General features: G+C 42.0%; 1 protein-coding gene across 3 annotated transcripts in view; it reads right to left on the reverse strand.

Moving 5' to 3' along the window:
• Positions 1-21,003, reverse strand: part of fnbp1l (formin binding protein 1-like) — a 53,484-nt gene that overhangs the window by 5,232 nt on the left and 27,249 nt on the right. For 2 of the 3 annotated variants that reach the window (XM_086269149.1, XM_086269148.1), the window contains exons 2-15: positions 16,580-16,695; positions 15,398-15,448; positions 10,156-10,303; positions 9,094-9,156; positions 7,952-8,056; positions 7,550-7,678; positions 6,792-6,938; positions 6,435-6,668; positions 2,699-2,713; positions 1,382-1,491; positions 1,058-1,190; positions 871-965; positions 149-324; positions 26-63 (exon numbers count right to left, since the gene is read on the reverse strand). In XM_086269149.1, the coding sequence (XP_086125275.1) occupies positions 26-63; positions 149-324; positions 871-965; positions 1,058-1,190; positions 1,382-1,491; positions 2,699-2,713; positions 6,435-6,668; positions 6,792-6,938; positions 7,550-7,678; positions 7,952-8,056; positions 9,094-9,156; positions 10,156-10,303; positions 15,398-15,448; positions 16,580-16,695 (1,560 nt within the window). The remainder of the gene's footprint in view (positions 1-25; positions 64-148; positions 325-870; positions 966-1,057; positions 1,191-1,381; positions 1,492-2,698; positions 2,714-6,434; positions 6,669-6,791; positions 6,939-7,549; positions 7,679-7,951; positions 8,057-9,093; positions 9,157-10,155; positions 10,304-15,397; positions 15,449-16,579; positions 16,696-21,003) is intronic. The other variant, XM_086269150.1, reaches the window with a different exon arrangement.

The following is a 21,003-nucleotide window of genomic DNA, read 5'->3' on the forward strand; positions in this document are numbered from 1 at the left end:
TTCAAATCAAACTCAAGAGTCTCACCTCGTCTTCTGCCATCACTAGCGTGCCCTCGTTCTGACCTGAGAGTCAAACAAAAACAGGACACTTAGACCACATCAGGCTTGATACTCTGTAACCAGCTCAGTTCAGACTGCATGTGCTTACCGTCAAACGAGTAGAGCGCTTTGCAGTGTCCGATGACAGGCAGAGGGTCGTCGTCGTCGAACTCGTCGTCGAACTCGTGTGGGTCGGGGTTGGGATGTCGAGGCTGCGCTGGACCGGGCCGGTGATGAGGCGTTTGATGCTCCTGGCTGGTGTCGTCTGTGTAACTGCCCTCAGGGCTGACAGGAAACAGGCGTGAGCTTAGTGTGCACGGGACTGGTCACACTTATATTTGATTTAGAAGATAAACAAGAACCAGCGAGAGTACACATGGAAAAATGGTGACCAAAAAAGGGAAAAGGCTTTACTTTGGCCCATGAAACATTTGTACTGCTTTGAGGCAACTGTTGTTGTGATTTGGAGCTATATAAAGAAAACTGAATAAAGTTGTAGAAAATATGCTGGACAGAAAAATGAAAGGACGTGGGGGCGAGACCAGCCGCTGAATACCAATTTAAGCTGCCGCAATTAAATTCAGCAAAGTGGACAAGCTTGCTGCATCAGTTTTCTTTGATTTGATTTTTGGGCTATCTCTGAAATCTGCCCTTTCATTTCCATCCAAAGATGTGGCATCTTTTCATCCTTTAAGTCCTAACTCTGGTGCATGATTGAGATCTGATGTGTTTTCAATCTGTTTCTTTAACTTTTCTGAACAGTGAAAAACAAAGGTCCATTTTCAGTGAGGAACATAAGTCCTCCAAAGAAAAGACGGGAACATTTGATACCTCTCTCTGCCTTGAGGACCATGGTGATGGTTATCAGCGCTGTGCCTTCTGTCTCCTCTGGAGCTTTGCTTTCCCTCCACCTCAGACAACCACGTCTGTCAGTGACACGGTTCATTAGTATACATTTCAACAGGTGGCCAGAAGCTGCATGTAGATAATGACTGAGACCTTGTTGTCCCGTCTTTACCTCATTTTTGTGGATTTCGGAGCGCAGTTTCTCCATGTTACAAATGGTCTCTGATATTTTGGGCTGCAGGCTGTTGGGGTCTCCCATCTGAGGATTCTTCTCATACACGTCCTTCATCTTGTTCAGAGCATCTCTGACAGAAACACACAAGCAAACAAGCGAAGCTTATAGAGCAGACTGATGGCGATAAACAGTTCGAGGGCCATAAAAGCGAAACTGGATCCTGGATGGAAATATCTGACAGTGACATCATTTAACAGTTGTAAGATCCAGAGCAGGTTTCCTACAATCTTGCTGGTTTGGATGGCTTGGCCAGTGTCTTACCTCTGATCCATCTCTTTCTGGAGCTCTCTGTTGAGTTCATCAATCCTCTGCTGCAGTCGCTTCCTCCTCTGCTCAGGAGGTAAGTGGCTGAAATCCTCCAGAGACGGTGCCTGGGGCAGGAAAAAACAAAACAAAAACAGGATTAGACTCTGTCGCGGAATTGATTAACTTTAGATGAGTGATGCCAGAGAATGATCCCCAGAAAGCACAACAAAAGCAACAAAGCTTATTGCATTTGCTTTTTTGTTAAGATGCAATTACACCAGCGACTCATTTCCATTAGGAGCCCAGATGATGCAGCGTGAGCTGGTTTGTTGTGGAAATAAGCGGCTCAAATGTTAGAGGTGAAAGAAACAGCAGCTTTTCTAGAGCCTCTGATCCAGAAACTGTCAAAAGAGCTTCATCAGCAATTCATTTGTTCGGTTGTCATGGAAATGTTCACATTGCTGTTTTCCCTTTCTCTGAATTTTAAAGAAGACCACCAAATCAAACCTTTGATCTTCAGTAGTAAATATCCATCTAGAGTGCTTTGATGCGAGTCGCCTCATTCTTGAGACATCAGCTGGAGAGATGTGTGCTTTAATTTGAAAAAAGGGGAACTAATCAACGTGACTTTTCCACAACGCTCAAAAAAAATATACATTAAAGAAAAAAAAAAACATTTTCTTCCACAAAGCATGACCTAGCTAGTGAAAATAACAACACAAACAAACCTTCCTATCCATGCACCACCAGCCTTATCAGTGTGCCTCCGCCTGTGACGCGGGCTCGTGACGGTATGCAAATACTGAACTGTAACGCTAGCTAGCTGCATGCTTCACTTGCTTAGCTGGGCGACTCACACCAAAATAATCTGCAGGGATAAACAGCAGCACAGTGTAGAGGGAAAACATGAAGACTGGATTAATGTGAGCTCAACGGGACAGCTCACACACTGTGCTGGCCTTAAAGTCCACTCATGGTGTGATGAGTCTGCTTCATCAATTCCATAGCAGAAAATATATAAAGCATGATAATAATATAAATAATTTATATATAGCCTAATAAACAGCTCTGAATGCAGCTGACAGGAACAACAGCTGTTCCTCTAAAACTGAGGAAGTCTGTATTCGTGAGGATCCACATGTACTGTTTGTACTGACAGAAAACAGGAAATCTATTCTACCTGGAGAGGAAGTGGCCAGCTAACACTACTGGGCTGTGCACTGTGTGTTGGACACTATGGGAGTCCTACATGGTGAGGTTAGATGCACTGGCACCTACATGGCCGAGTCTTCTCAACAGCACTAGTCTACACACTCACGCAGACTCACTTACCATCTTCACTGACCACTGAGCCGTCACACATTAACAAAAAAAGAAAGAACAACAGTGGATGCTGTTAGTTGTCAGAAGAGTGTTCACACTCGTTACTGGATGTGTTTACTGTGTGCGTTCTCAGTGTGGTCCAGCACCTCGTGTTTACTAAACACAGCAGCAGCTACCCAATGTGTGGGCAGTGACAGCCTGCAGAGCGTTTGAGTCACAGTTCACATTTAAAGGAATGTCTTGTAAAGTACTGCATCCTGCTGCTGGCTTTGTGCTACTCTGCTCTTTGACAGCAGGTGGCAGCACAACAGTCACTGATGCACAGTTCATTCTCCACATAAAGCCGGGCTTGCTGCTGCTGCTGCTGCCATCTTGCTCAGGGAGGTCTGACTACAGGCTCTGACCCAGTCCTATAAAATGTCATATGCTGTGCTGCTAAATGGCTCATCGGCAGCTTCCTAACCAAGTCAAGCTCTCTTCCACAATGTGTCTTCAGTCTTGTCTCCCATCCCTCACCCCCAATCGGTCGCTGCATATGGCTGCCTCTCCCTGAGCCTGGTTCTGCTGGAGGTTTTCTTCCTGTTAAAAAAACATTTTCCTTCCCACTGTCGCCAAGAGGTTGCTCAATAAATAAAAATTAATCGTATTGACTTGATCCTGTCCTGTTTTACATTTCACGGCAGAGCCTCACAATAAAAGCAGCTGCAGAATAATATGGACCTTGCACAATATTTTATAAAACTCATACTAGGTCTACAAAAACAAGCATTTTCTAACTGAAATTTTTCATTTTAAAATGTCCTCACATCATCTGTAAAAGTAGAATGAACACCGTGCTCCAAATTCAGCAGCATAAGATTTTTTTCTTTCTTTTTTTTTAAATCCTCTGTCCTCGTTCATACATGGCCCAGGCATGGCTGCACCTGAGCAATAACACAGGAGCGCAGATGCATTTTTTCAAAGATCAGCAGCGAGCAGTGTGTGTTATATTCACAGGCACAGTACCTGTGAGTGAAGATGGCAGATTCATGCTGGCAGACATGGAGGTAAACAAAGTACGATCCAATAACAGGGCTTCAAATTGCAAGATATTATCACGTTCCATACTGGTACTTCAACTATCCATATATCCATGAATCTACTGTTAACAGTATACTGCTTTGTTTTTACCCTGTCCAAGAAGAATAAAGCGGCTCAAAGAGATGCACTCAAAATGAATCCATTATCATAAACACTTGCTAAAATATGCCACCTTGCACATTTGTTTAAACTCTCAGATTGCATCAAATTTAGTAGACCAAACAAAAAGCCGCCAATCACAGATGAAGCTGACAGACCTGAAAGGAATAAAAGCCAATTAAAGCTGAGGACTGAAACGGAGTCTGAATGTTATTCACATGTTTGTGTTAAAACTGTGAGAGAGCAAAAAGCTCTGTTTGACAGCTGAATGAAGCCATTAGCAGAGCGACACACACACACACACACACACACACTACAACTACAGCCTCAGACCAACATCTGCACAACACGTCTGATGTTGGCATCTCTGTTTTTATTTTGTATGCCTCCCACAAACACAACACTGCAGCCACAATGCCAAAAATACCCTCTGAATCCCTCGCACACCGACACACCGTCAATCACCAAGGATCCTCCGTCTTGGGATTAGAGCAAAATTCCATCTTATACATGAAGGAAGCAAAATAATCACACCAAGAGAAAAAAGAACGAGAGATAAAAAGAAAAGCAGAGGGTGGAGGATATGAGAGGAAGGGAAAACAGGAAAAAAAGGAGAAATGAGAAGAAGAAATTATATTTTAGGGTGTCTGCAAGTTTCTCAAGTCAAATGACAATGTATGGGCTCGATGTATTCATCAATCAAGGACAAAAGTAGTTAAACGATCCAGGTCAAAACTGAAAGTGTGCTTTTTGTGCTCATTGTGTAAGTCAAGATTGTTATCGTCCACAGAGGGCCTGCAGACAGCCTGTAGAAGAATCGAAAACCAAAAAACACATCAACCTGTCTCACTCGAACACACTACAGGCACTACTGTTTGTCTCACCCCTCTCCTCAGGCTCCGCAAATTTCGCGGGATTCTGGGAACTGTAGTCTTTATCTCAGATAGGTAGTGGCTGACGAGGTCAGAACTAAACCGGCGTGCAAGGAATAACTGGGAGGTGGACCAGGGACGAGAGGAGGAAGGTGGTGGAGGAGGGGAACAGGCGGGGGACTGGGTGGGGGGCAGGAAGAGAGGACAGAGCCAGAGGTCAGGATGACTTATTGGATTCACGGTGCAGTGTTTCTCCTGACAGCAGGTCATTTTAGATCAGGATGAAATTCTGGGTTTTAACGATCGCTGGAACTTCTACATTTAATTCGCCGAGCCCTTTAAACCTAATAAACTTTGAAAATAAAACAGGAAGTAAGTTTATGACGCTGATTTGTTCAAAAAAAGTGACACATACACAAATACATATTCAGTTTATCTGATGGGAATGCAAACAATCCAGATGAAAAGGGTGCTTTCCCCACTCTGCTGGTACGAGCTCTGCATGCGAGTCCTTTAGTGGTTCAGCCATCATAATCCATCCACAGTCGAATCCTCTAACTCAGCACATTTTTGTTGTAGAGATCTACCAAAAACCTCCACATGCAACTCATCAAATCTCCTGAAAAATCTATCTCAATCAGCTTCTTCACATGATCGCTGGAGCCCGGCGTGGACACTGTTTATTCCAAACTGAGATCAGTTTCACTTTAACATTTTTCTGTCAACGTAGATCTGTGGAGCTCTCTGTTGAAAAGAAGTGATGTCAAATCTAAGCCACACAGTCTTTAAAAAGAAATGATGACGCTCAGATGAACCAACAGCAGGCAGTTAATGATTGATCAATACGGTCTTTATGGAGAGGGGCAAGGTCCAAGGAGTGTGTTGGAGGAAGCATTTGAGGGTGTTGTTATTGGAAAGGTGACAAAAAAAAAAGCTGCAGCTCAACGCGAGCTGAGAATACAAGCTTGATCCAGAGGACGTGATTAAATATGGGGGAATAACATTAATAATATCTGAAAATATGCAAAAAAAAAATGACTCTGTAAGAGAAAAATGTATGATGGAAAAGGGCAGGGACGGTTAAAATCAAATGAGCTCCTAATAAAGCTGTCTGACTGTATGTATGAAGTCTGTTAAAGAACACGCTCTAGTGCAATGTAGGTATGTAGGTCACTATGGAGAGCCCTTATAAAGATCCTACTGAGTGATAAACATCTAAGGATTATGGGTAAATAACTGCAAATTCACCTGCAAACAGAAATTTTCAGATCTTTTCTGGATGTTTTACGTTATGACACTATTATTTTTTTAGGTCTATATTTTGATTAGGGGCGATCGTGGCTCAAGAGTTGGGCGTTCGTCTTGTAATCGGAAGGTTGCCGGTTCAAGCCCCGGCTGTGACAGTCTCGGTCGTTGTGTCCTTGGGCAAGACACTTCACCCGTTGCCTACTGGTGGTGGTCAGAGGGCCCGGTGGCGCCAGTGTCCGGCAGCCTCGCCTCTGTCAGTGCGCCCCAGGGTGGCTGTGGCTACAATGTAGCTTGCCATCACCAGTGTGTGAATGTGTGTGTGAATGGGTGGATGACTGTGTATAGTGTAAAGCGCTATACAAATACAGACCATTTGATAGACTAACATGAACAGGTCCACAAGGGTGAATTATTCAACAACAAGAAGCATTCATCACTTCCTGTACCTTTGGTTTCTTCCCAAACAGCCAGAGCTTGTTCTTGGTTCTGCTCATGGGGTGTTTCGGATCAGATCGTGGCCCCGGTGCCCCGTCTCGCTCTCTGTCTCTGTCTCCTTTGGGCGTGTTGCTGATGGTACCATCTGAGCCCGTTCTGCTCAAATTCTGACTGAAGTCCTCGAAGGGGAAGTCAGCAGGAGGTTCAAAGCCAGATTTGAATGACTCCACAACTATTGCTGAATCCTGGGAAGTGAGGAGGAAAATAAGTTTTCCTATCTTTATCCAAACACCAACCCCACGTCTAGACAGACAGATTTCTGAAGATGCTAGCAATAACCGCTCTTTTTCCTTTCTTCCTACACTTACCCTTCGCTCGTCTACAGCCTTGGCAGCTGAAACCATTCCCTCTAGACATTTGGAGATGATGGGAATAACTCTCCGCTCTGCCTCAGCAAAGCTTCGATATGTCTCTCCAAGCTTTACCGTCCGACGTTCATCCATGTTCTGCAGATTCTGTTACACAGAGCACAGGAAATGGAATCAACACTAGGAAGTAGCCAAGTACTACACACACATAGACACACACACACACAGACACACGTGCAAACCCCTGCAAGCAGATCCTTTTAATGACAAACACTGATACCTGGTTAGAAGATCAGTTAAAGCCATGTGTTAAACATTTAATGGGTCACTAACACAGAGCACTATGCTTTCACTGAAATGGAAACCTTTATACAAAGTCATTGAAAAACAATGAAAAAGAATCAGTGAGATTGTGTCCGTAAATAACAACGTGGACTTGAAGGTACAATTCCCTTCAAATCGTTTCAGTTTTATTTATATTGAGCCAAATAACAACAACAACCTCTTCAAGGTCCTTTATATTGTAAGGTAAAGACCCCTCAATAAAATCAAATGACCCCCCAACACCCAACCCAACCCACCCCCTTCCTCCATGAGCACGCACTTGGCGACAGTGGGATGGAAAATCTCCCTTTTAACAGGAAGAAACCTCCAGGTTCATGGAGGAGGGACTATGTGTTGTGACAGGTTCTGTGTGAGGGGAGGAAGGTGTGCTGTAGAGAGAGAGCCAGAGCTACAGTTCAACATGTCTGAGTTACCTTAAAGATCTGTGGTATGGCACTGTGGAAATGTTTCCACTGCTCTGCATTGAAGCTCTGGAGCTGAGCGGCGTACTCGTTCTTGCTCTCATCAGCCGCGTGAGTGCGCATGTAGAACTGGGCTTTGGCCTGAACAGATCATACACACCAACACAACATCAACAGTCACTGATGTCCCACCAACCTCCAGTCTGTCCACATTATAAATCACATGCATCACGGTGCTACGACTAATTCTGAAGCCATAACAAATTCAAATACTGTGTTTTCCAATTTTCAAAAGGAGGGAAAAGTCACGTCATTGCATAGATCCCACAGTGCAAACAAGCCGAGGAGACTGCTACCACAGCATCTTACAGTTTAAGGCACATAACGGTGTTATTACAGGTGGGGGCTTCCTACCTTCTCCACCTCTGATTTGGTGGCGTTGATGTCATTATCTAGCCGCTCGTAGGTGATCTGGGACTTCTCTGCTTCTTTGCACTCTCTTTCAAATTTCTTTTTACTCTGAAAGGGAGAAAATAAATGCACAATTTTAAATAAATTGAGTAATCAAAAGATTATATAACATTTTCGCAGCCTCTCCATTTCATGTCTCAATAAAAAAAAATGTAAAAATAAAAAAATATGTGAATGAGAGGGAGATGAATCAGAGAGGAGGATAGTTTATTTCCTGCCAAGCCATCTGGGTTACATTACCAGTGAAGGAAACGCAGCGAATAGCTGAGACATTACAGTTCAGTCACCAGGTAGTCACCATTAAAGTCACGCAGCCCACACACTGAAACACTCGAATGGTTGTGCAGCACTGAACTCAACTAATGGGCCTCGGGCCAGGAAATGTGAAAAGATAAGAATTATTAACTTTTTTATTTACGTTTATTTTGGAGTTGTTGTGATTACAGAGAGGTCTTGTAATGAGCACTGGTGTAAAATAACTCAGCTCACGCAAGTGAATGATCTCAGATGAACAAATGCAGTCTCTCGCTCCTTCTTTCTCTCTCTTGAGCCCGTAAAGAGCCAAAAAGCAAGCCTGTCAGGGGCCAAATGCGGCACATGGGCCTTGCCTTGCTGTGGGAGGGGTTGGTCTGCACCGAGGTCTCTGTGTATGTGTGTTTTTTCAGTGTGTTTCCTGGTCTTGGCCCCTGTCTTCAGTCCCTGCAGACTGGGAAGTTTGCCAGGAAGAAGAAAGGAACCCAGCTGTCTTTTCACACTCAGAAACATGTGCTTTAATATTACAATATTACATATACATACATACATATATATGTGTTTATATATATAAATTAGCACAGATAGTGAAATGCTAAAATCAAATGCAAGTACCCTGAAATTGCATATTTCATTCTTGTATAAATAATGTAACGTGTGAAAGTGGGGGATAAAGTGGATCCTATTTGTCCTTCTGTTACCTTTGTTAACATATCTTACATTCCTCATGCAAACAAGTATGAGATGAATAAAGCCGGCTGTCCTGAGCAGATGATATTTACACTAAACAGTACATTTTTCTACTCAAACCTCCTCCTTCTCGCCTCACTTACATTGTCCATCTGTTTCCAGCAGTGATCCAAATGCTGCTGGGCCTTTCTGCCCTCCTGTAGATGCTGCTCATTTATGCACACACACAAACACACACAACGAGACACATTTACACAGAAGCAGAAAATACATATAAATATGTGCACAAATACAAAATTACTGGACTCTGTGTCACAGTCACATATATAACAACAATTACTTGAAGGAAGAGTTCAGTTCAGTTACTAAAGCAGTAAATGTCCTCAGCTGTACCAGACGCCTTAGTTTGTGCGATTGTCATGGAAATGAATCTGTTGACATGCATATTGAGAACTATGTGATGCACTTAAAAGTTTATAAGACTAATACTGCAGTGGCTGTTCAGCTGGGATTGTTGCCACACTGATATTAGTATATTTGTGATAATATATTATAAACGAAAGAATGGACAGCACTTCTCTGCCAGCATTAGAATCTATGCCAACCTTTCATGCTTTTCAATCCTAAATGTACAGTTACTCTGTTCAAAGATTATATTATAGATGGGAAAGACTTGAGCTGCTACGAAGGATATCACGAAGTCTCTCTAGCTGCAGCCCCACCCACCTGCTATTAAAACGTCCTGATCCTAAACCTATATGTAGTCTTTAAACATCTAAATACAAACAAAAACCACTATCATGTTGGTGTAATCCTAAGATACTACTGTCCCTACAAGAATGAGTGTTGGATTGCTATAGAGCACAAAACCAGCAGAGGGCGCTGTTTTCCCCCAAACACATGGCTTTTAGCCTTTCACTTTTTGCCATCAGCAGATGGTGGAAAAGACAGATGGTTAACATTACATCCAACATATTTATCCTCTTAAGTAAAGCCAAGCAGAACACAAATTCATATGAAGGCGACACAGCGGATGTTAAGGGCAACAGCAACATCCGTTTTATGACGGGAAGCAACAGTTTCTTTGACAAATGTGATCTAACAGCGAATGAGCTGAAAACAGACAGAAAAGAAAGCACATGTTTGGCTTTTGTTCAGTGGCACGCAGCGGGAGCAGTGAAGTATGAACATGTTAATGTACTCACATGCTTCCTCTCAGCTTTCAGGTCCTGGCTGTACCTCATCAGCTCGCCATAAACCCTGTGAGCCATCTCCTCCGCCACCACCTCCCTCTGACCGGCATAGTCATTAAGCTCATTGAGTATGGAGTAGAAAGACAGACATGACGTGAACCTGCAGGAGAGACACATAATTAACACGTGATTAAGACATAACATGTCCCGTGTCTTCTAGTGTACTACACGCATATGCACAAAAACATAAACTCTAAGCCAGGGACATCAAACTCATTTTACATCATGGGTGCATCTCCCTTTGATCTTAAGTGGGCCGGATCAGTGAAACTCCCTTTGTTTTTTTATAGTGTAAAGAAGTTTATCTACACATTTAGTCCTGAAATATCTTAATATAAGAAAAAGAAGTGAAACTGCAACAGCATGTCTCAGTTTTGAAAAACAAAAAAATATACGGCAGTAGTAAATGAAAGAAATGGGCCAGCACTGCTCTTTAGGCTTAAATTGTAAGAAATAAATGTGTAAAATTACAGGAAAGGATCTGGTAGCTCAATGGACATATTTAGATAGTGAAATACAGGAACCTTTCAGTCATTCCATTGTTTAATCTATTACTTAATTACATTGGTGTATTATTAATGGCCATGTGGAAGGTCTTTACCGCCTAAATGTATGAAAATGCAGTTACAACTCCAAAATTTATGCTCTTCTTTACATTTTCCATAGCTGTCCAGTGGGCCCGACTGGAGTCTTTGCTAGGCTGATTCTGATCCCTGGGCTTCAAGTTTGACACCCCTGCTCCAAACAAACTACTAGAGATGGCACGATACCACTTTTTTATGTCCGATACCGATATCATAAATTTGGATATCTGCCGATAACGATATGAATCCGATATAGTGTTTTTTAATCAACAAAACTGTTTTTTTTAAATATCTTGCTGCATTTTGTATAAGTTCATACTCAAGTTTAAAACAACAACTACACTAAAGCTATTCTGTTATACCTGTATGCAAAAAAAAATATTTCATAGTTCAGCAATACTGATCAATCTAATAAACTTAAACCTACACCATCCTCCCTATTCTGGTATTTTAAAGAGTACTTAGCATAAATATTAAGCAGCCTAACTAATAGGGTTCCAACTCCCAGCAACAACAAAAATAAATAAATAAAAAATAGGGAACCACCCCTCACGCTCCACCTCATGATGCTTAATCGACGTAATCAACCTTAATTTGATGCAGTGTGAAAAAAAAATGCACAGAAATCAATTATTTTTCAAGAAATATTAAATAGATTCAACATCTTTCTTCAACAAAATTGCAGACTGCACAGATGGTACCTTCCCAAAGGAAAAAGTACTATAGCTTACTAGGATATATTAGACTTAATAGTCACTATATACAGTAATGGACTTCTATTTATTTTGCATCAAATTAAAACTTTGGGTGTCAGATAATTATTTATTAAAAGCTAGACATTTTAAATGAGAATAAGAAAGAAAAGTATGTCTTTGTGCCCCCTTTTCCCTGTTAATGCCCTATCGGCCCCCCTGGCTAAACTTTGCTAGATCCGCCCCTGCACAGTTACCAGCGTCAGCTAGTAGAAAAAGATCCTCGAGTAGAAAGTAATATTAAATAAATTCTAACAACAGCTGATCAAGCTTAAACGTGCTGCTGTTGTTCAGCCCCTGGTTTCCTCTTTCTGGTGCAAAGTGGGCCAAAAGCAAACTAGAGACACGGACTCGCGACAGAAAAGCCGATCAGCTGATCGTTAAGCAGTTTCATGATTGAAGTAGCAGCAAGAAGAGGCAGTCGCTCCATATATCGTTTGTTAAGCTTAATGCAGGAATGCTTTACAAACATTCAGAGATGGACTTACACACTTGCTTTACTTCTCTCGGGATAACTTTGTCGGAGATGAAATGCCGGGTTGCTAGCGAAGCTCCACATGCTATCCAGACCACCGACAGGTCCCGCATGCCACAGCCGCTCTATCACGTGATGCATACTGCTCCGACGTGCTAACGTTCTGAGGTGAGTTACGGCGTGTTGCAAGTTTTGTGAGGTGCTTTCGTGATATTTAATGGATCGGATTACATTTTTTATTTTTCTCCGATATCCGATCCAGTAATTTAGGTCAGTATCGGACCGATACCGATACGTAATATCGGATCGGTCCATCTCTACAAACTACATCCAAACATTCTGCACTGCTTTATTTAGTTTTTTTTATTTGTGTCATATTCTTTAGTTACATATAAATGACACTCAAACTGGTGTGGAACTCATTTTAACGTATCCCGCTGCAGTTAGAAGCTTACATACATTCATCATGGAGGTGAATGTTTTGTTAATATTAGCCTTTCAATTATTTCTGTGAACTGTTGTTGTTTTAAGGCTGAATGATTACACTGCAAACATCATTTAAATCACAGCTTTAATTTTTGCAGAAATAAATACAGGGTATACATACTTTACATGCAGCGCACCTGATTTAAAAAAAACAAAGTGACTCTCAGGAAGCTGCACCTTTACCAGGTGCTTCTGGTGTCAACAAGTTTCTGGCACAATTTCTGGTTGTTCTTCTAGGAAGGATTAGTGGAGTTAAATTGAAATGGTTGTTTTCCTGGCAACTGACTTTTAGTTGTTTTATATATTTCAGAGGCAGCCTTAATGTGTGACTGAGGTCACTGCCCAGCTGAGTCCAAGCTTCAAATGGCAGTTTGAGGTTATGCTGAGGCAGTCTACCTTCTTCATTATCATGGGTACAGTGCTCTCGTTCCTCACTTTTACACCTACAAAACAAAGTTGCATCTAAAGGTGTGACTCATCTGACCATTTAATTTCCAGAAGCTCTCAGTACTAGAGAACATGCATCTTTCTTGGACAACAGCCTATCAGTCCATGGCGATGTGAAGCTTCTTGACAGCAGACTGTGACATTGATGTTTCACTGATGTCTTGGAGGATTTTTTTTTTCTTCTGACCATCTGAACCAACTCATCTCAGGGTGACAGCCAGCCTCTCTTTCAGACCTAAGCTAAATGGATATCCTCCCTAGCAACTTGTACTTTTCACCTGATGTTCTGCAAACATTAAACTCTGGAGCTCTCAGGCACATGGGCCCAGAAACCAGTTGGCAACCCGCTGGTCACGTCATGTCCCAAGGGAAAAATGTGTCGTTTCTGAAGGCTGTAAGCTGGGTGAAATTAGAGAGTCGCAGAGAAGCTGGTTTCTTCTACACAAACTACGGACAGCTGTGGCAATCTGCTCTTGCTAGGAGGTTTTCACTGCAGCATGATATACCTCTAAGACCAATTTCACCAACAACCTTCCACAACCGTTCACCAACCATTCAGGGAATGCACATTGTTCCCCAGTGTCCTGTGGCTACCAGGCAGTCACTGACCAGTCTCTTGGCCTGCATAACTGGAGCTTTAACAAGAGATTTCCCGACAACTGCCAGGAACCATCAACAGCCACTCACAACTGGTCAAATTATACTCATTCTTCCACAGTGCCCAGTGGTTGCCAGGCAGTTGCCAACTGGTCTCTAGGTCTGTGTGACTGGGGCCTTAGAAATGGCTCCAAGAAACATTATAGACGCGTGTGAATCTACAGTTCTCCTCTTCAGATCTGAACTGAGCACCCTGAACTTTTTTACTGTTCTTGGTCAGAACGACGAGTGCTGTGAAAAGAAAATCTATAAGAAAAGAAGCTGCAGCATTCTCCACTGCAACCACTGAACATCCAAGGTATGGACATTGAGGCTGTGGACAGCTACAGGTACCTTGGTGTTCATCTGAACAATAGACTGGACTGGACTCATAACTCAGACGCCCTCTACAGGAAAGGGCAGAGCAGGCTGTACCTGCTGCGGAGACTCAGGTCGTTTGGAGTGGAGGGCCCACTCCTGAAGACCTTCTATGACTCTGTTGTGGCTTCTGCTATCTTTTATGGCGTGGTCTGCTGGGGCGGCAGCATCTCTGCTGGGGACAGGAAGAGACTGAACAGGGTGATCCGAAGGGCCAGCTCTGTTCTAGGATGCCCTCTGGACCCAGTGGAGGTGGTGAGTGACAGGAGAACGGCGGCTAAGCTGTCATCCCTGATGGACAACATCTCCCACCCCATGCAGCAGACTGTGACAGCACTGAGCAGCTCCTTCAGTGGGAGACTGCGGCACCCACGGTGTGGGACGGAGAGATTTCGCAGGTCTTTCCTCCCCACTGCTGTCAGACTCCATAATAAAGACTTTAACTGATCAAGCACACACATCCATACATATGCAATAATACTAAGTGCAATAATCCTTTCTGTCATCGTTGTATTTTTACTCAGTTGTATATAGTATTTGTATTCTATTTTTATCTTATTGTATATTTATTTTATTTTATTCTACTGTATATAGTATTTTATTTTATTCTATTCTGTACAGTTGTGTACTGTATTTATTCTTATTGTATTCTAATTTTTGCCTCATAACTTTTGCACTGTCCACTTCCTGCTGTGACAAAACAAATTTCCCACATGTGGGACTAATAAAGGTTATCTTATCTTATCTTATCAGCTGTGATCAGTCAGGATCACTCACAGGAATTGTGAATGCCTTGTCAACACATTTTGAAACTTTTAGTACCTCTGAAAGACAGTGCAAGTATATTGTTGGCTATGTATATTAAATTTCAACTTAAAACATATTTTAGGAAACACATAATAAATTCCTGAGTCATTTGCATGTTATGCATCTAGTCCAGCATTAAAAAACAAAAAAAAAAGCAGTTCACAGAATTTACTGAAACCCAAGATAGCGAAAATATTTACATCCATGATGAGTGTGTGCTAACTTTCTAAAGAAACTGTGTCTCCAAACCTTCAAACAAAGAAACAAAGAATCCACATTCTCAGACTTTTGTTTGTAAGACATCAGCCTTCACAAACTCGCAGCTTAATGGTGTATTATCCTTTTCTACTTAATGAAAATCAAAAATCAGTCATGTGATTCGGCTGTGGCTTTTGCTTACAATTAAAGAACAGAAAAACAAAGACTGAACAGTTTTGACATTTTTAGTAATTTTTTTTATTTTTTATTTTTTTAGCACACATATGCCATGGCATCAAAGCCAGCGTCTGGGTCCTTCCAACGGACAAACAGTATTTATAAAGTGTCCCACAGGCCTTTTCCGCTCTTACCGTCTGCAGACATCCGACAAGTAAACAAAAGCAGAAACACAGACACTTAAGGTTACTCACCTCGGCTCCTCATCTTTGGAGCGCTTTGGACAATATTTCTTCACCAAGTTCCTGACAGACAAAAGACACAGAGAAGCAGACTTGTGTAAGACATTTTAACTGTGGTAGAGAGACACACACATGTATACACACACACACATATAGAAAATAGGCATCATAGTTTATTATTAGAGATGAATAACACATTTAAACATCAAAGTCTCTGCTTGTCCATTCCCTCAGGCTCTGCTAGCACAAACTACAGTTACAGTGTGATTTAATTATTTAGCTAGAGTGCAGAGGAATGTGTGTGTGCAACAAACTATGTGTGTGTGTGTGCGCACGCACACACGCAGGCATGCGAGTTGTCTTGCTATCAGTGACAAAATAAGGAGTTTCTGCCTGATTTCCTGGAAACATGTTTCATGCAGACCTTTGATCACTCTTCACAAATCCTCAGCGGTGTGCGTCTTTTTTTTCATCTATTCACAAGAGATATCCCCCCCTTTGAAATCCCAAATGCGCCGCCAGTGGGACTCTACTGGTTTTTAAATGTGAGTTACTAGGTCCGTGCCCGGTGAGTTTTGAAAAAGGTTGAATCAACAGACACAGTGAATAAACACACGAGGCACTGTGCTGATGCTGTTATAGCTCAGACTTTGAGCATGCTGGAGACAAAGACAGGCTGCTGTTAAATACATATATTTACCCTTCTTTTAGTTTTACATCATTTCATCTCATGTCTTCATTCCTATTGCATTGCTTTAGACTGTTTTTTAAGTGTGCTACATGTAACTATGGCAAAAAAAAGCAAAAAACAAAACAAGCAGCGCTTCATCTCTGACCTTCTTCATCTTCCATACATTACTAGAATAAAACTTTTATACTACTCTCAGTATATTGCATTTTTTGTCTTGAAGAAAGGCTTTTTGCTGTTGGTGTGTTACTGCTCTTAATGAACCCAACAGTGCACACGCAGCTGTATTATACCAAAGGATATAAATATTCATTTGGGATTCAGTCATCAAAGGATTACCCAGTATGTATATGAAGGAAAAGACAACACCATCACACTTAATCTGTGTCTCATAAAGCTGCATTTTATGCTTTTTTTTGTCTTAAAGTATATCAATATAACTTTCTGTATTTGACATTTTGAATGTGTGTGTGTGTGTGTGTGTGTGTGTGTGTGTGTGTGTGTACCGTAGCTGCTTGGCATAGTTTTGCTCTATCTCCAGTCTCTCCTTGACAAACTTTGCATAGCGCTCAAGAAAGTCAATCCCCCATTGAGTGTGTTTGTCCAGATTCTCGAACTGGTCCTAAAGACAAAAACACAGTAAGACAGAAAAAGACACATTTAATAAGGACTTTCAGGACACGGTGAACAAAGGGTTCAAATTCAAAGATTAGTCAGCAGTCCATGTGGAATGACTCTGAACATACAAATGAGATACACATTTCCTTCTGCTGGCTCAGCTCTAAAAAGTATTAGTGAGCTGTGTACATCTCATGCATCCCTGATTTAAACCACCACATGTGGACAAATCACAATAAATCAGCTGCAGACTCGACATCAGAAGCAGCAAAATTAAGATCAGCATGAGGACGGAATAATGATTGATTCGTACAAATTACATATGACATACTGTTTCAGACTTGAGTATTATTGGTGGTTTGATGAGGAACCCAAAGGCCAGTGAAATCAGTGTCTGTGGCCACATGCCCACATTCGATCCATTCTCATTGAAATCCATCCAGCTGAAGGTTTTCGGGCCAACTGTTTACATTTATTGTGAGTGAACAAGGCATTTTCATGTCCAGATGAGTTGAATCAGCATGATGCATGCAACAACTGTCAAATATGTCCTGCATCATTCTTTTTCATGGGCTACCAATCATCTGTTCACTGCAGTAGTTGCAGTTATTGTCCTGCTCCTGCAGTCAAAGGTTTCTGACTCTCCAGAGGGGATCAGTTCAGCTTGGAAGAGGAGATGTTAACATCTCCATGCGCTTACACAGACGGAGGATACGCATGCAAAGAATGGAGACAGAAAGCAGCCAGGGCGAACATTTACATCCCAGAAATGCTCTTTATAGTCCATCCCTCTCAAACTGATGGAAGCTTCATTGGGTTTGGGTTCTGGTTGCTTTGCTTGAGGTGTTTTTTGAAAAGGAAACCAAGACTTCACTGTCAACTGGTGGTGCAACAATTTTAAACTTTATAATTTAATATATTAGCTTTTTTTGTTTTGTTTTTTGTTGCATTGTAGATTATTCTTTTTCTATCCACAGTGCACTGCCTCATGGCGGTAAACGATCAAGCATCCTGCTCCACAATCACCCTCATCAAACACAATCAACCCTGGACCCTGCCCAGGACAAACACTCTTATCTATAGCCCACATTGGTGGTTGCTGGTCACTTAATTGTTTTGCGTAAGGCCACCACAATGGCTGTAGATTTGCTAATGGCTGTAGCAATTCTTCAGCTGGAACCAGCTTGCACTGTTACTGCTTTTATAGTGGATCTTACTCTGCCTTTTTCACTCAAATACTGAACATCCTTGTCACTTCTGTCAACTCAGATGAACACCATGACTTTTTCAAAGTACTGAAAGCTCTCCATTAAGACAAAATCAAACCAAAAAGGTGGAAATATGTCAACTACTGTGGACACTGACATCAAAATACCCATCAAGTGAGCCACATGAGCTACTGCTCTGTGTGCTTTAGGCTGCATGTGGGTGTGTGAGCGTGTGTGTGTCAACATGAAGCTTGAACTGGAGAAAAAGAAGGTCACAGAGGCAAACATGAAACAGCCAACCCTTGCTTGTCCAGTTATTACTTTCTTCAAACACAAAGAGAACAAAAGGAAGCCGAAACAATACTGCAATTTACCTTGCTGTGTACATAGAACAGCAGTGTCAGCAGCAACTGATACCCATACTTAAATGCCAAGTATGGTCTTAAAATCATTAGCAATATGTTCAGAAGTTAACTGCCAGAGTTCTCACCCACCCTAAGCCTTGGCAGCACATCACCCCCACCCTTATGCATCTTCACTGGCTCCTGGTTAAGTTCTGTATCTCCTACAAAATCCCCCTCCTCACCAACAGATCCCTACACAGCACTCTAGGACGTCCTCCTTCCCTTCACATCATCCTGGAATCGGATTTCCACCAACAGGGATCTACTGTTCACCCCACACACCAGCCTGCCATCCTAAATTTGGCAATGCCCCTCTCTGGCAATTTCAAAAAGCAATTATTATAATAATTATTATTATTATAACCTCAGTTCACACACAGAAACAGCTTCTCTAAATCATATTTCTCTAACCAATGTGGAAAAAACTGCATGTTACTAAAAATGACAGGCATTTTTCCCTCCTGCTATACTTGAATTCAATGTATCACTCTACTATTCTGCCACGTTTTCCTCCCCACTGTCCACTGAGGTCCATAATAAGTGCTTCACTAAAGCTTGTAACATCGTGTTTCCACTGTGAAGTGTGGAAGAAATTCTGTCTGGTTCAAGACAAAAACTGCAAACAAGAGGGGGGGCTGCAGTCCAAAAGCAGCCATCAGTCAAAGAATATGCTCACTAATTACAACCAGTGAGATAAACAAAGCGACCCCAGCATGTTCACACAAGCAGCAGGATGAAACACAGAGTTCCCATTGGTCTCTATGGAGCGTGCTGGCAGTTTCCTCTAAGTGAGAAATAAACTGCAAAAGGGCACATTTTCTTATTCAAGCATAAAGATTTCACCCAAAACCGAGCAGCCAAAGACAAAAACAAGAAGCCGAGCAGCAGGGTGAAAAAACAAAAATCAAAGAACGGCAATCTGCATGTTTTGGTGGAGCTTTTGGATCAATATTTTCTGCATCCTGTCTGTCTGGCTGCATCTGGTTAATGCGTACCGGCCCTGTTTCTTGCCAGCCTGTCTGGCTCGTTTTAGCAGCATGTCTGGCTGTGGTTGCGTCAGCCTCTGTGACGGTGCCTATGAATAAGTAATACGAGTATGAGCTCATCCTGTAGTTTGTGGCAAGCTGAGCACAGGCTGCCTCACTGGGGAAATGACAGCATCTTCCCGGTCTTCTCTGGGATGAAAATAACGCTGGCTGAAGAGTTGCAGCCTAAATCTGGGATTTGCAATGTGGCTTGGTCTCAGTAAAGGCACCTGCACCACTCACACTTTCTCTGCAGGGAGTCAAATATCAGTTTTTGGACATCTAGTATTCCTCATAACTACGGTAAGTACTAAGTAACAAGACCAGCAATAGTTTTTTTAACCTGTGTATCCAGTCCCGTGTTAAGCCAGTCAGCCGTTATCAGAGTTAGACTGCAGTCTAAGAAGAGAAACTCAGGCATCCCCAGCAACCTCTTCCAACTAGTTCAGGGGAACACCAAGGGTTCCAAAGCCAGCTGAGAGATCTCATTTCTCCGGAGTTTGTCCCAGGTTCTCTTCCCTCACAGAGGAGACATCCAGGAGGCAACCAGTCTCCAAACAGCTGCAGTCTGACTGCAATCACTCTCAGACAGATTGGTGAAGGTTTGCAAATAACTGCCGTCCAATTTGTAGATGGAGACAGACTGCCTACACAATTAATTAGAGTCAGTCTGCACCAGTGATCATCATTTTGCAGCTGAGGACGTGCAGGTCTGCAGACTGAGTAGTGGAGACAGTGGATGAGAGGTTGGGTTTTTGCTTTTTTACAATAATTTATTAAAACGTCTTTCTCATTTTGATGTAGACAGCCATGTGGTCAGATTTAAAATGCAAGCAGTGAGTGGTTCAGTGTTTCGCAGCGTATACACAGTGTATTTTAGCCCAACTCGATCCAAAATTCATTGTGAACTTTTCAATGATGATATTCTACAATGAATTACTGAGATGTGTTATGTGTGTTACTTGTTATACTCTTTGCTCTTTAATACATTTTACCCATTATGACCTGTAATTAATTATCAGAATTTTATTTTTTATTTTTTTGTTAAACAAATACAACCACTAAAATTGAATCTTAAATGCTTATTTTGTTCATTCTAACTTGTATTTGGAAAAATTTGCTGGAAATTCACAACTTAACTTTTTTCAGGAAATGACTTCTTTATCACTAATGCTGTTGTTCCAGGACGGGGTCAAACTTTTCCCTGCAGTATCGAAAATGGTATTGAGTAGCAAGTATTTTCCTCAGTATCGAGTTTGAAATTCTAGTATATTGACAACTCTAGTATTAACACGAGCAGAGGGAGCTCATTTCTGTCGTTTGTATCCGTGATCTCTTCTTTTTTCCACTGCCCAAAGCCTGCAGACACAGGTGAGGACAGGCAGGTAGACTGACCAGTAAATCAATAGCTTCAGTTTCACACTCAGTTTTCTCTTCACTGCAACATCTACCAATCTCTCCATTTCTTGTGAACAAGACCCCAGGGTACTTAAACTCCTCTACTTGAGGCAGTAACGGTGGTGCCAATTATCATCTCCGCAACTTCACACTGGGCTTCAAACCTCCCCAGTATGAGCTGGAGGTCACCATCTAATGAGCCAAAAGAACTACATCATCCACGGAAAACAGAGTGCTGCTTGGCTGTGCCTATCAACTAATCAACTAAGTTTAATAT

This window comes from Aulonocara sp. 'chitande type north' Nkhata Bay, linkage group LG17, assembly GCF_057382095.1.
Source record: "Aulonocara sp. 'chitande type north' Nkhata Bay isolate Kocher_YH1m ecotype deep benthic linkage group LG17, A_spYH_male_GT1.1, whole genome shotgun sequence".
Taxonomy (NCBI): domain Eukaryota; kingdom Metazoa; phylum Chordata; class Actinopteri; order Cichliformes; family Cichlidae; genus Aulonocara; species Aulonocara sp. 'chitande type north' Nkhata Bay.